At 46.4% G+C, this 14,694-nt stretch overlaps 1 protein-coding gene across 8 annotated transcripts in view; it reads left to right on the top strand.

Moving 5' to 3' along the window:
- The window catches only part of CSDE1 (cold shock domain containing E1), a 522,536-nt gene that overhangs the window by 487,933 nt on the left and 19,909 nt on the right, over nt 1–14,694 (top strand). For all 8 annotated transcript variants that reach the window (XM_069238744.1, XM_069238741.1, XM_069238743.1 and 5 more), the window contains 2 exons: nt 9,019–9,182; nt 9,828–9,960. In XM_069238744.1, the coding sequence (XP_069094845.1) occupies nt 9,019–9,182; nt 9,828–9,960 (297 nt within the window). The remainder of the gene's footprint in view (nt 1–9,018; nt 9,183–9,827; nt 9,961–14,694) is intronic.

Genomic DNA, 14,694 nt, shown 5'->3' with positions numbered 1-14,694 from the left:
CCTAGGAGCAACAATCAACACAGTAAAAGGAATTGCCACTCCAAGTCCACAAAGAGTCCAAACATTTCACAATGTAATACAAGCCATGTATCCAAAACAAAAGATACAGGTCAAAATGGTAATGAAACTGCTAGGCATGATGTCTTCATGCATAGCCATTGTCCCAAATGCAAGGCTGCACATGCGGCCCTTACAACAGTGCCTAGCATCACAATGGTCACAAGCACAGGGTCAACTTCTAGATCTGGTGGTGTTAGACCGCTGTAGGAAGTTGGCTCTGTATGTGCTATTTCAAAGTAAGGAATAGCATGCACAGAGTCCAAGGGTTCCCCTTAGAGGTAAAATAGTGGTAAAAATAGATAATACTAATGCTCTATTTTGTGGTAGTGTGGTCGAGCAGTAGGCTTATCCAAGGAGTAGTGTTAAGCATTTGTTGTACATACACATAGACAATAAATGAGGTACACACACTCGGAGACAAATCCAGCCAATAGGTTTTGTTATAGAAAAATATCTTTTCTTAGTTTATTTTAAGAACCACAGGTTCAAATTTAACATGTAATATCTTGTTTGAAAGGTATTGCAGGTAAGTACATTAGGAACTTTGAATCATTTCAATTGCATGTATACTTTTCAAGTTATTGACAAATAGCTATTTCAAAAGTGGACACTTAGTGCAATTTTCACAGTTCCTGGGGGAGGTAAGTTTTTGTTAGTTTTACCAGGTAAGTAAGACACTTACAGGGTTCAGTTCTTGGTCCAAGGTAGCCCACCGTTGGGGGTTCAGAGCAACCCCAAAGTCACCACACCAGCAGCTCAGGGCCGGTCAGGTGCAGAGTTCAAAGTGGTGCCCAAAACGCATAGGCTAGAATGGAGAGAAGGGGGTGCCCCGGTTCCGGTCTGCTTGCAGGTAAGTACCCGCGTCTTCGGAGGGCAGACCAGGGGGGGTTTTGTAGGGCACCGGGGGGGACACAAGCCCACACAGAAATTTCACCCTCAGCAGCGCGGGGGCGACCGGGTGCAGTGTAGAAACAAGCGTCGGGTTTGCAATGTTAGTCTATGAGAGATCAACGGATCTCTTCAGCGCTGCAGGCAGGCAAGGGGGGGGCTTCCTCGGGGAAACCTCCACTTGGGCAAGGGAGAGGGACTCCTGGGGGGTCACTTCTCCAGTGAAAGTCCGGTCCTTCAGGTCCTGGGGGCTGCGGGTGCAGGGTCTTTTCCAGGCGTCGGGACTTAGGTTTCAGAGAGTCGCGGTCAGGGGAAGCCTCGGGATTCCCTCTGCAGGCGGCGCTGTGGGGGCTCAGGGGGGACAGGTTTTGGTACTCACAGTCGTAGAGTAGTCCGGGGGTCCTATCGGAGGTGTTGGTTCTCCACCAGCCGAGTCGGGGTCGCCGGGTGCAGTGTTGCAAGTCTCACGCTTCTTGCGGGGAGTTGCAGGGTTCTTTAAAGCTGCTTCTTGAAACAAAGTTGCAGTCTTTTTGGAGCAGGTCCGCTGTCCTCTGGAGTTTCTTGTCGTCGTCGAAGCAGGGCAGTCCTCAGAGGATTCAGAGGTCGCTGGTCCCTTTGGAAGGCGTCGCTGGAGCAGAGTTCTTTGGAAGGCAGGAGACAGGCCGGTGAGTTTCTGGAGCCAAGGCAGTTGTTGTCTTCTGGTCTTCCTCTGCAGGGGTTTTCAGCTGGGCAGTCCTTCTTGTTGTTGCAGGAATCTAATTTTCTAGGGTTCAGGGTAGCCCTTAAATACTAAATTTAAGGGCGTGTTTAGGTCTGGGGGGTTAGTAGCCAATGGCTACTAGCCCTGAGGGTGGGTACACCCTCTTTGTGCCTCCTCCCAAGGGGAGGGGGTCACAATCCTAACCCTATTGGGGGAATCCTCCATCTGCAAGATGGAGGATTTCTAAAAGTTAGAGTCACCTCAGCTCAGGACACCTTAGGGGCTGTCCTGACTGGCCAGTGACTCCTCCTTGTTATTCTCATTATTTTCTCCGGCCTTGCCGCCAAAAGTGGGGGCCGGGCCGGAGGGGGCGGGCAACTCCACTAGCTGGAGTGTCCTGCGGTGCTGTGACAAAGGGGTGAGCCTTTGAGGCTCACCGCCAGGTGTTACAGCTCCTGCCTGGGGGAGGTGTTAGCATCTCCACCCAGTGCAGGCTTTGTTACTGGCCTCAGAGTGACAAAGGCACTCTCTCCATGGGGCCAGCAACATGTCTCTAGTGTGGCAGGCTGCTGGAACTAGTCAGCCTACACAGATAGTCGGTTAAGTTTCAGGGGGCACCTCTAAGGTGCCCTCTGGGGTGTATTTTGCAATAAAATGTACACTGGCATCAGTGTGCATTTATTGTGCTGAGAAGTTTGATACCAAACTTCCCAGTTTTCAGTGTAGCCATTATGGTGCTGTGGAGTTCGTGTTTGACAGACTCCCAGACCATATACTCTTATGGCTACCCTGCACTTACAATGTCTAAGGTTTTGTTTAGACACTGTAGGGGTACCATGCTCATGCATTGGTACCCTCACCTATGGTATAGTGCACCCTGCCTTAGGGCTGTAAGGCCTGCTAGAGGGGTGACTGACCTATACTTGCATAGGCAGTGAGAGGCTGGCATGGCACCCTGAGGGGAGTGCCATGTCGACTTACTCGTTTTGTTCTCACTAGCACACACAAGCTGGCAAGCAGTGTGTCTGTGCTGAGTGAGAGGTCTCCAGGGTGGCATAAGACATGCTGCAGCCCTTAGAGACCTTCCTTGGCATCAGGGCCCTTGGTACTAGGAGTACCAGTTACAAGGGACTTATCTGGATGCCAGGGTCTGCCAATTGTGGATACAAAAGTACAGGTTAGGGAAAGAACACTGGTGCTGGGGCCTGGTTAGCAGGCCTCAGCACACTTTCAATTGTAAACATAGCATCAGCAAAGGCAAAAAGTCAGGGGGCAACCATGCCAAGGAGGCATTTCCTTACAACCGCCAAACATACATCTCGCTTCAATGGTGGAACAGTATAAATTTAAACCAAGGGCGGCCTTTTCAAGACCCAGTGCAATAACGACAGATGCATCCATGACAGGGTGGGGAGCACACCTCAATCAGCACAGCATCCAAGGACAATGGGACATACAGCAAAGACAGTTTCACATAAATCACTTAGAACTGTTAGCGGTATTTCTAGCGCTAAAAGCATTCCAACCCATAATAACCCACAAATACATTCTTGTCAAAACAGACAACATGACAACAATGTATTACCTAAACAAACAGGGAGGGACACACTCGACACAGTTGTGTCTCCTAACACAAAAAATATGGCATTGGGCGATTCACAACCACATTCGCCTAATAGCACAATTTATTCCAGGGATTCAGAATCAGTTAGCAGACAATCTCTCTCGGGATCACCAACAGATCCACGAATGGGAGATTCATCCCCAAGTACTACACACTTACTTCCAAAATTGGGGAACACCACAAATAGATCTATTTGCAACAAAGGAAAACTCAAAATGCCAAAACTTTGCATCCAGGTACCCACAACATCAGTCTCAGGGCAATGCGCTATGGATGAACTGGTCCGGGATATTTGCGTACGCTTTTCCCCCTCTCCCACTCCTACCATATCTAGTAAACAAGTTGAGTCAAAACAAACTCAAACTCATACTAATAGCACCAACATGGGCAAGACAACCTTGGTACACAACACTAATAGACCTTTCAGTAGTACCTCATGTCAAACTACCAAACAGACCAGATCTGTTAACACAACACAAACAACAGATCAGACATCCAAATCAAGCATCGCTGAATGTAGCAATTTGGCTCCTGAAATCCTAGAATTCGGGCACTTAGACCTCACACAGGAATGTATGGAGGTCATAAGACAAGCTAGGAAGCCTAACACTAGACACTGCTATGCAAATAAGTGGAAAAGATTTGTTTATTACTGCAATAATAATCAAATTCAACCCTTACACGCATCTGCAAAAGACATAGTAGGATACTTACTACATTTGCAAAAGTCCAAACTAGCTTTCTCTTCCATAAAAATACATCTTACTGCAATTTCAGCTTACCTGCAAATTACGCACTCAACTTCATTATTTAGGATACCAGTCATAAAAGCATTTATGGAAGGCCTAAAGAGAATTATACCACCAAGAACACCACCAGTTCCTTCATGGAACCTCAACATTGTCTTAACACGACTCATGGGTCCACCTTTTGAGCCCATGCACTCTTGTGAAATGCAATACTTAACGTGGAAAGTTGCATTTTTAATTGCCATCACATCTCTAAGAAGAGTGAGTGAAATACAAGCATTTACCATTCAAGAACCATTTATTCAAATACACAAAAATAAAGTAGTTCTACGGACAAATCCAAAATTTTTACCAAAAGTAATCTCACCGTTCCACTTGAAACAAACGGTAGAATTACCAGTATTCTTCCCACAGCCAGATTCGGTAGCTGAAAGAGCACTACATACATTAGACATCAAAAGAGCACTAATGTACTACATTGACAGAACAAAACTAATTCGAAAAACAAAACAACTATTTATTGCCTTTCAAAAACCTCATACAGGAAATCCAATTTCAAAACAAGGCATTGCTAGATAGATAGTTAAGTGCATTTAAACCTGCTATCTTAAAGCTAAAAGAGAGCTGCCTATTACACCAAAGGCACACTCAACCAGAAAGAAAGGTGCTACCATGGCCTTTCTAGGAAATATTCCAATGAACAAAATATGTAAAGCAGCAACATGGTCTACCCCTCATACATTTACCAAGCACTACTGTGTAGATGTGTTAACTTCACAACAGGCATCAGTAGGTCAAGCTGTACCAAAAACATTATTTCAAACTACTTCAACTCCTACAGGCTGAACCACCGCTTTTGGGGAGATAACTGCTTACTAGTCTATGCACACATGCCATCGAACGGAAAATGTCACTTACCCAGTGTACATCTGTTCGTGGCATTAGTCGCTGCAGATTCACATGCGCCCACCCGCCTCCCCGGGAGCCTGTAGCTGTTTAGAAGAAAATCTTGAAACATTTGTAAATATATTACTTTAAAATTCATTATATACATACGTATTCACTCAATTGCATGGGCACTATTACTAGCATACACAATTGCATGGGCACTATTACTAGCATACACAACTCCTCCTGCGGGGAAAACAATCTAAGATGGAGTCGACGCCCATGCGCAATGGAGTCGAAATGGGAGGAGTCCCTCGGTCTCGTGACTCGAAAAGACTTCTTTGAAGAAAAACAACTTGTAACACTTCAAGCCCAACACCAGATGGCAGGATGTGCACAGCATGTGAATCTGCAGCGACTAATGCCACAAACAGATGTACACTGGGTAAGTGACATTTTCCATATATATGTATATATGTGTATATATATATATATGTATATGTGTGTATATATATATATATATATATGTATATACGTGTATATGTATATATGTATATACGTGTATATGTATATATGTATATACGTGTATATGTATATATGTATGTGTGTATGTATATGTGTGTATGTGTGTGTATATGTATATATATGTGTGTGTGTATGTATGTATGTATATATATGTATGTATATATAAATAAATCCAAGTGCTCGATAATAGAACTCAATCGGCCCAAGAGGGGTGGTGCGAAAACCGGCACGAGCAAGCTGGTAATTCATGAATCACAAAAGAAAAAATTACTGCTCGCACACAAGATTCAAGGAAGAGCAAAAAACATTTAAATCCAAACAACACGTTTCGGCTGACACCGCAGCCTTGGTCAATTTTTTCTTTTATGATTCATAAATATAAATATATAGATGTGTGTGTGTTCGATGGCGTGTGTAGCTGCAGATACACATGCTGTGCATAGTCCGCCATCTATTGTTGGGCTCTGAGTGTTAAAAGTTGGTTTTCTAGCTTTTTGGAGTCATGAGATTGAGTTGCTCCTCCTCTCGGTGATGGTGCACATGGGCATAGACTCCTTTGTTAGATTGTTTTGTTTCCGCCATCTGGTTCGGATGTGTTCCCTCACGCTCCGGTAGAGCTCGGTTCGGTACTAAATTCAATTCTCTCTTTTCCTTTAATGTCCGTATCATTTTCGAACATGTTTTCACACTACACTCAATCCAATTATAGCATTGGGATCGACTAAACACCCTTTCAGACCCCTGTGCCCTTCTCGGGCCTACTGCGTCACAGGTTCATGTATCAGACTCCATTTTGATTCTGCCCTCAGTGCCATGCCAAGATCCCCTACACCACCAACACTCGGTGTGTAACCTCTGCCTCTCTCCAGATCATAACGAGGAAACCAGTGAGGCGTGACTATCTTTCCGATCCAAGAAGACTTTACAGGATTGAAGAGCAAGACGACTAGCGATGGCATCGTAGTTGACATAACAAACGTCTGACATCTAAGGTGAGGAACAGGCGCAAACTGCATTCTCTACGGCAGACTCCGACCATGACTCAAATGGAGGCAGTCAAGTTATTCCTGTGGGGCAGTATGTGAGTACAACAGCATCTTCCATAACCAAAAACAATTTAAAAAGTCACATAAGGCTTTGGGTCCACCACTGCTTGCTGGCCATGGTCGGACCAATAGGATAAGGGGTGTGCACCCCTCCCCTCAGGGAGGAGGCACAAAGAGGGTGTAGCCACCCTCAGGGCTAGTAGCCATTGGCTACTAACCCCCCAGACCTAAACACACCCCTAAATTGAGTATTTAGGGGCTCCCAGAACCTAGCAAGATAGATTCCTGCAACCTAAGACAAAGGACTGCTGACCTGAAAGCCCTGCAGAGAAGACGGAGACACCAACTGCTTTGGCCCAGCTCTACCGGCCTGTCTCCCCACTTCACGAAAAACAGCGACGCGTTCCACAGGGTCCAGCGACCTCTGAAGCCTCAGAGGACTACCCTGCATCTAAAAGGACCAAGAACTCCCGAGGACAGCGGCTCTGCTCCAAAGAAGAAACATCTTTGCAACAAAGAAGAAACTTTTAAAGACAACACGTTTCCTGCCGGAAGCGGGAGACTTTGCACTCTGCACCTGACGCCCCCGGCTTGACTTGTGGAGAAACACTACAGAGAGGACTCCCCAGCGACTGCGACCCTGTGAGTAGCCAGGGTTGACCCCCCTGAGCCCCTCCAGCGACGCCTGCAGAGGGAATCCAGAGGCTCCACCTGACCGCGACTGCCTGCTTCTAAGAACCCGACTCCTGGTAAAGACACTGCACCCGTAGCCCCCAGGACCTGAAGGATCCGACCTCCAGTGCAGGAGTGACCCCCAGGTGGCCCTCTCCCTTGCCCAGGTGGTGGCTACCCCGAGGAGGCCCCCCCCCCCCCCCCTCCCCCCTTGCCTGCCTGCTTCACTGAAGTGACCCCTGGGTCTTCCATTGAACTCCATTGTAAACCTGACGCCTGTTTGCACTCTGCACCCGGCCGCCCCCGTGCCGCTGAGGGTGTACTTGTTGTGCTGACTTGTGTCCCCCCAGTGCCCTACAAAACCCCCCGGTCTGCCCTCTGAAGACGTGGGTACTTACCTGCTGGCAGACTGGAACCGTGGCACCCCCTTCTCCATTGAAGCCTATTTTTTTGGGCACCACTGTGACCTCTGCACCTGACCAGCCCTGAGCTGCTGGTGTGGTAACTTTGGGGTTGCCCTGAACCCCCAACGGTGGGCTACCTTGGACCCAACTTTGAACCCAGTAGGTGGTTTACTTACCTGCAAAACTAACAAATACTTACCTCCCCCAGTAACTGTTGAAAATTTCACTTTCTAGTTTTAAAATAGCTTATTGCCATTTGTGTGAAAACTGTATATGCTATTTTGCTAATTCAAAGTTCCCAAAGTTCCTAAGTGAAATACCTTTCATTTAAAGTATTGTTTGTAAATCTTGAACCTGTGGTTCTTAAAATAAACTAAGAAAATATATATTTCTATATAAAAACCTATTGGCCTGGAATTTGTCTTTGAATGTGTGTTCCTCATTTATTGCCTGTGTGTGTACAACAAATGCTTAACACTACCCTCTGATAAGCCTACTGCTCGACCACACTACCACAAAATAGAGCATTAGAATTATCTCTTTTTGCCACTATTTTACCTCTAAGGGGAAACCTTGGACTCTGTGCATGCTATTTCTTACTTTGAAATAGTACATACAGAGCCAACTTCCTACAACTGGCATCAACAAAAGGCAAAAGGTTAGGGGGTAACCAAGCCAAGGAAGGCATTTCCTTACAACTTTTCATCAAGTCACCATTGAAACGTTTTAAAAACGAGCTCGCAGTTGTCGTGCGTTTTAAGAAGCCTCCTTAATAGATTATACAGTTCTACAGTGTGGCCCGTGCCAAGTTATTTTCTAGGTGCTTCGAGTTAATATTAATCTGTATATTAACATTGTTTCTCGATTTCAGATATTTGGTCTCAAATTTAAAGAACGATACCACTGGTGTAGGCATGCTGCTGTGATAGTTATTCCCCTTACATCTGGCAATGGTTTTACCAAGTCCACTGGTTTAAGTCCACTGACAATCCCTGAAAGGGGCTGTGATTATGCAGGCAATGCGTCTGCGATATTATTGTTAATCCTTTGTATTTCGTCACTATTAGCACAAAGTACCTTTTCACATATAACTGCCCATGCCCCAGTCCAGAACATGAAAATAGTAAAGTACTTGAGTGGTCTTTCCTGGTCACGTGGGAATAAGAATTGTTGTGTAAAATGTGCAGCTTTACTAATATTTCGATATTTACTCTGGTGAGGATGCCCCACATCTGTATGGAAGCCAGACTCACTTCTCTCTGCACTACAGCTTTCGGGGTACCAGTGCTAGGGTTTTATTATTTTTTGTACAAATTACGGACTAGCTAGTATCAGTACTTGGTGTCATTTTGACTGCGTTTTTGGTTAATGTTCTTTCTGATTTTGTACAATTTGACTATAAATTGTTTTCTATATTTAGGCAGATGTACTGATAATTTGATTTTTTTATTCTATATTTCAGTTTGGTTTCATTAACTATGAAGTAGGTGACAGCAAAAAATTATTTTTCCATGTAAAAGAAGTCCAGGATGGGATAGAATTGCAAGCTGGAGATGAAGTGGAGTTTGCAGTTATTTTGAACCAGCGTACTGGAAAATGCAGTGCCTGTAATGTATGGCGCGTATGGTAAGACATTTTTGGTTTTCATTTTTTTTTTTTAAACTGAAGTTGCACGTGAACCTTGTGGGGGGTGATATATAATTTATCATCTTTACAAACTTTCCAATTTGTTTAATAATCTGTTTCTGTCCTTGCACCTTCATGTATTACTCAAAAAGTTACAGAATGACTATCAAGCTCTATAGTCCTACTCCATGAACAAGAATGACAAAGGAGAAACAAATGACTGTTTGGCAAGGAAGTTGCTTATCAAATTGAAATAGTGTAACGAAGTGCAGTTCCTTCTCTTCATATTCTGTTAACATTTTATTTATGGAATACATTTAAATTCTTAACTCTGCATTGATTAACCTGTAACTGGAGACAAGTTATTCTGACCATCTACAGGTGGTTGGAAGGGCACTGTCTAATTTTATATTCTTTCGACGTGTAATGTTTGAATGATACCTGCAACACAAATTTGGGCTGATGCTGCATTGCTTATTATTTGGGCTCCAGGGGATTGAAGTGAACAAAAGTGAGGTTTCCCCATGACGAAGTAAGTGATTTTGAGTGACCAATGATGAGCTAATTCAGATAACCTCAACGTCTTGAATCGTTGTGTTCATAATGATATTATATGGATTAAATGCACCCATCTGCTTCTTACAGTGAAGGTCCAAAGGCAGTTGCAGCTCCTCGTCCAGACAGATTAGTCAATCGTTTGAAAAGCATTACCTTAGATGATGCCAGTGCGCCACGTTTAATGGTTCTTCGCCAACCAAAGGGACCGGATAACACAAATGTATGTATATAAATGTTTGTGAACCATAATATTTCTCATTCATGATTTTTCCAGGATATATGACCGTGTTACCCAGGTATATTAGATGTTTTGGGAATTAACCATAAGAATTCATGTTAACTGTAGGAAACTGGCTCTTTAGATGGTGGACCAAAACGAGGTACAAAGTGCAAGGAGTCCAAGCAATCCCCAGAGGTATCAGAGAGGCACAAATGATGTCCCAAATCCTCTTGGGTAGTGTGGTCAAGCAGTTAGGCATATCGGGGGATAGTGCTAAGCATGCAAGGTACATATTCATACAGTAAGACACACACTCAATAGAGAAATCCAACACAATTTATAAAAATACATACTTTACTATAAACTTTGATACAAGATCACTAGAGTCAGGTGAGTACTTGTTGAGTTATTAATTTTTAGAGTTTTCAAAAGTGGACACTTTTTCAGAACGCTGCAGTACAATCCTATGCAGGAAAACAAAGGTAGAGTACGACAAGTTACGGGACCAATCTCCTGGACTTAGGGAAGTTTTGGGGCAAGGTCAAAGGCCACACCAACCGGTCACCTCAGGGGAACTCTGGTGCGTCCGGGTGCAGACATGTGTTAAGGCGTGGGGTGTGCCGTTCAAGTCTATGGAGATTGGTCTGGTTGCAAAATCGCTGCAGGGATGGACTGGAAGGGCAGTCTATGGGAGCCCAGAGTGGGGCTTGACCCTTGATGGCCTTGGGGGGGGACACAGTCAGTCAAGTCGTCATTGGGCTGTAGGCCTCGGGTGTCCTCTGGTGTTGGTTCCAGCTCTGGAGTTCCATGCAGCTGCAGGGGGGCCCACGGAAACAAAATGCAGCCATGGACTCGGGGATCCAGTCTGACCAAGCCAACAAGCGGGCTCAGGTCTCACGAGGTGGGGAGAAATGGGGACACCCTTGGTTCTCTTCTCCTGGGTCCGGGGCTGACTGGTGCAGAGGTGTCCTAGGGTGCGTGTCTTTGCCTCCTGGTCGCTCACGGTTGTAGGGAGTTCTGCAGAAACAGTCCACAGATCCCATCATGAAGTCCATAGAGGACATGCACAGGGTGGGTTTCTCTTCTGGAGAGCCTGGCGACCATGCTGATACTGTTGTCTCATCTCAATATGGGCTAGACGGCTTGGGTGAAGTGGTGATGTCCGGTGTCAGATTTCTTGGCAGTCCAGATGCAGGGGAGTAGCTCCTAAACTCCAAGTGAGGCATTCTTGGTGATGGGAGGGATACAGGGGAATTTGGGGGGGGGGGTGGGGGGGAGAGATGTCCATCCTGGAAGGGCAACATGCCTCCTGCTTAGCTAATTTTCCAGCTTGTGCAGGTGCCAGATGGGCCCTGAGGCAGGGTGTTGAAATCTTCCACTGAGAAAGGCCAGATCGTCATACCAAAGGCAATGGGCTTCTGTAGAAGAGTCCCCTTTTGACATGGTCAGCCCCCTGCCGCCCCCACCCCCAACCCCAATACACACACACATTTTTGGCTGGCTTCTGGTGTGATTTTGGCTGTTGGTGCATTGGGACCCTGCTAACCAGGTCCCCAGTGTCAAATCTCTTTCCCCAGAACTGCACAGATGTTTCGCACAATTGGCAAACTCTTTAGCACCCAATGTAAGTCCCTGGGGTATTAAGGTAGGTCTCTGATGGCTGCAGCACCAGTTGTGCCACCCCCAGAAGCCCCTCACCAAACCCACACAGTGCTGCCATTGCAGACTGCATGTGTTGGTGCAGGCTAAATTGAAAACAACCTGTCACACACCCCTGTATGCCTGGTCCCCTAACACTGCATGTGCCAGGTGTAAGTAAACACTAAGGGTGCATCCAGGCACATGTAAGGGCATATATGCATGAGAAGATACTGTCGATTCTGAGACACAGGGAAGCCACTTTGAATATATGTGCTGGACACTAGACATTATGATTTTGACAACTACATGATGGCTTTTCTGAATCCTGGGATGTTTGGTATCTGACATCTCAGAATAATAAACCCTCACTGATTCCAGTGATGGATTTATTAATACATGCACCCAGAGGGCACCTTAGAGGTGCTCCCTGAAAACGCACCCAGCTACTGGTGTGTTCACTGACTGGTCCAGACCCTGTTCACTTACTAGGTCTAAGAATCAACAAAGACATAGTAGGGGCATTTTTACTCATGCATATATGCCCTCACTTGTAATATAATGCACCCTGTCTTAGGGCTGAAGGCCTGGTGTAGGGATGACTTACAGATATTAGAAGCAGTGTTTAAGGGGACATTGTACACAAGCATGTGCCATTTTGAGTTTTCAGTTTGGGGAGCACCTTTTCATGCAGCCTGCATTAGGTTGGTGCTAGGCCCCTCTGAGTGTCACAAGTTGTGCTGTATCTCTGATGGGCCTTCTTTAGTACCCATGCCCTAGATACCAGGGGTACTGTAGGGAGCTGGCCTGGTGTGTGGTGGGTACCTTTGGTACTTTCACCTTGTTCCAGTTATCCCCTATTAGTGAAGTGTAGTTAGTGTCTAGAAGCCAGGCTCTCGAGGTAGCAGTGTATGAGCAGCCAAGGCCTTTCTAGGAGACATGCAAAGCTCATGCAAAAACCACTGTAGGCACACAGCACTTACACACATGAAAGAAAATACTCAGTTTTTAAAAAATAAAGGTACTTTATTTTTGGTTACACAATACCACAAAGTACTAGAAGGGCAACCCTCCAATAGGAGGTAAGTAATACACTAATTATGTACACTAGTAAACAGCAATAGGCATAGAAAAGGTTAGAAAACAGTGCAAATGCAGTTAGACAATAGCGACCCTAGGGGGAGCCCTAACCATATACTAAAAAAAAAATGGAATGTGAACACAGATCCCCCACCCAGGTAAGTAGAATGTGTAGAGTGGAGCTGGGAGTACTAAACAAAAACCAGAGGTAAGAAACACAGTACCCCCCAGTGACTAGGAAAGCAGGAGTAAATCACTGGAATTTCCCCAAACCACCCAAAAGAAACAAAAAGAAGAAAAGACACCCAGACAAGACTGCAAGAAACCACAAGTGGATTCCTGGAGAGGAAGGCCTTTGGAGAGAGGGGGCCAAGTCCAAGAGTCACAGTGGAGTCCAGGAGGAGTAGTAGGTACTGCCCACCCAGCTGTACTTGCAGGAGTTGGTCGGTGATGAATATCAGGCCAGTACTTGCAGCCCTGGAGCCAGAGAAGAGTTCCTGAGGGATGCAGAAGATTTCCCACGCTGGAATGAAGTTTGCAGATGGCTGTTGGTGCAGAAATTTCACCAATAAGCCTTGGCAAAGGCAAACTCACGGTTAGTGGAAAAGTAGTGCTGCCGGCGACCAGCAGGGCCCAGGAGGACTCAACTCAGGAGGGGGAGTCAGAGGGGATCCTCAGCGTCGCCAAGAGCCCCAGGAGCGGAGGCAGCACCCACAGAAGTTACCCAGGACGGGGACACAGAATTCGCAGAAGGATCCCATGCAGCACCACAGAGGGGTCCCATGCCGCAGGAGAACTACGCAGTGGGATGTGTGTCGGAGGAAGGAGTGCTGGGGGCTTGAACTACACATTACCTGGAGATCCCTTGAAGGAGATGCAACAAGCCTTGGAAGCTGCCAAAGACGTCATGCATGGTGGTACTGCCCTGCTTGGGAAGGCAAGGGCTTACCTCCACCAAAGTTAGACAGCTGGCAAAGAGGACTACTCTGGACCACCACCTGTGATGCAGGAACCATGCAGCTGGTCATCGTTGCAGCAGGTGCCTGCAGATGCAGGGACGTGACTCCTTCACTCTAAGGGAGATTCCTTCTTGCTTCTGGTGCAGACTGAAGACACGCCACCCTCAGTGGATGCACAGCCGGTGGAAACATTGCAGTTACTGGTAGGAGCCTTGGAAACAGTGTTGCAGAAGAGTTCTTCTTTGAGGCAGATTGTCGGGTCCTGGAGGGTCTAGTCGCAGTTCCAGAGGCCAGAAGGCAAAGTGAAGGTTGCAGAGGAGTCCTGCTGGAATCTTGCAAGCCAAATCTGAGGACCCACCCAAGAGAGAGACCCTAAATAGCCCTGAAAGGGGATTGGTCACCTAGCCAGGTAAGCACCTATCTGGAGGGGGCTCCGACGGCACCTGCCTGGCCTGGCCTTAGATGCTCCAAGAGTTCTCTGCCAACCGTGGAATCAAGATAGCAGAACCCAGGGACCCTCTGAAGGAGCTCTGAGCACCTCCCCTTGGGTGGTAATGGACAGGGGAGTGGTCACTCTCCTTTTCATTGTCCAGTTGTACGCCAGAGCAGGGTCTGCAGGAAAGTAGCTTATCTACTTCAAGGGAGTCTAGTGGCAATTTTGAAGGTGCTGGCAGGCTACCTGAGGCTTTGGTAGTTCTCTAGCTTTGCTGGACAAGTCACTATTGTGTTTGTCGAGAGAGGTGCGGGCAGGCAACATTTTGTGACAAAAGGCCACATCTCTTCTGCTGTACTCGTCAGGCAGTGACTGTTTGTCCTTTTCTTGATCTGTTCAGTCTGAGTTCTTGGGTTCAGGGGTGCCACCTAAATACTCATTTTAGGGGCATTACAGGGAGTGCCAGGTAGCAGCCAGTGGGTTGCTTACCTTTAGGGTGACTACACCCTCTATATGATCACTTCCACTGGGAAGTGGGCCTAACCCTGACTCTAGAACACTAATTCCATTCAAAAGAAGATGGAGTAATTTGAAAAGTTGTGTCCACTTCAGCTGGTCCACCTT

The sequence above is a fragment of the Pleurodeles waltl genome, chromosome 6, assembly GCF_031143425.1.
Source record: "Pleurodeles waltl isolate 20211129_DDA chromosome 6, aPleWal1.hap1.20221129, whole genome shotgun sequence".
Lineage (NCBI taxonomy): Eukaryota > Metazoa > Chordata > Amphibia > Caudata > Salamandridae > Pleurodeles > Pleurodeles waltl.
The sequence above is the reverse complement of the archived record's forward strand: the minus strand, read 5'-3'. Positions and strand labels throughout refer to the sequence as shown.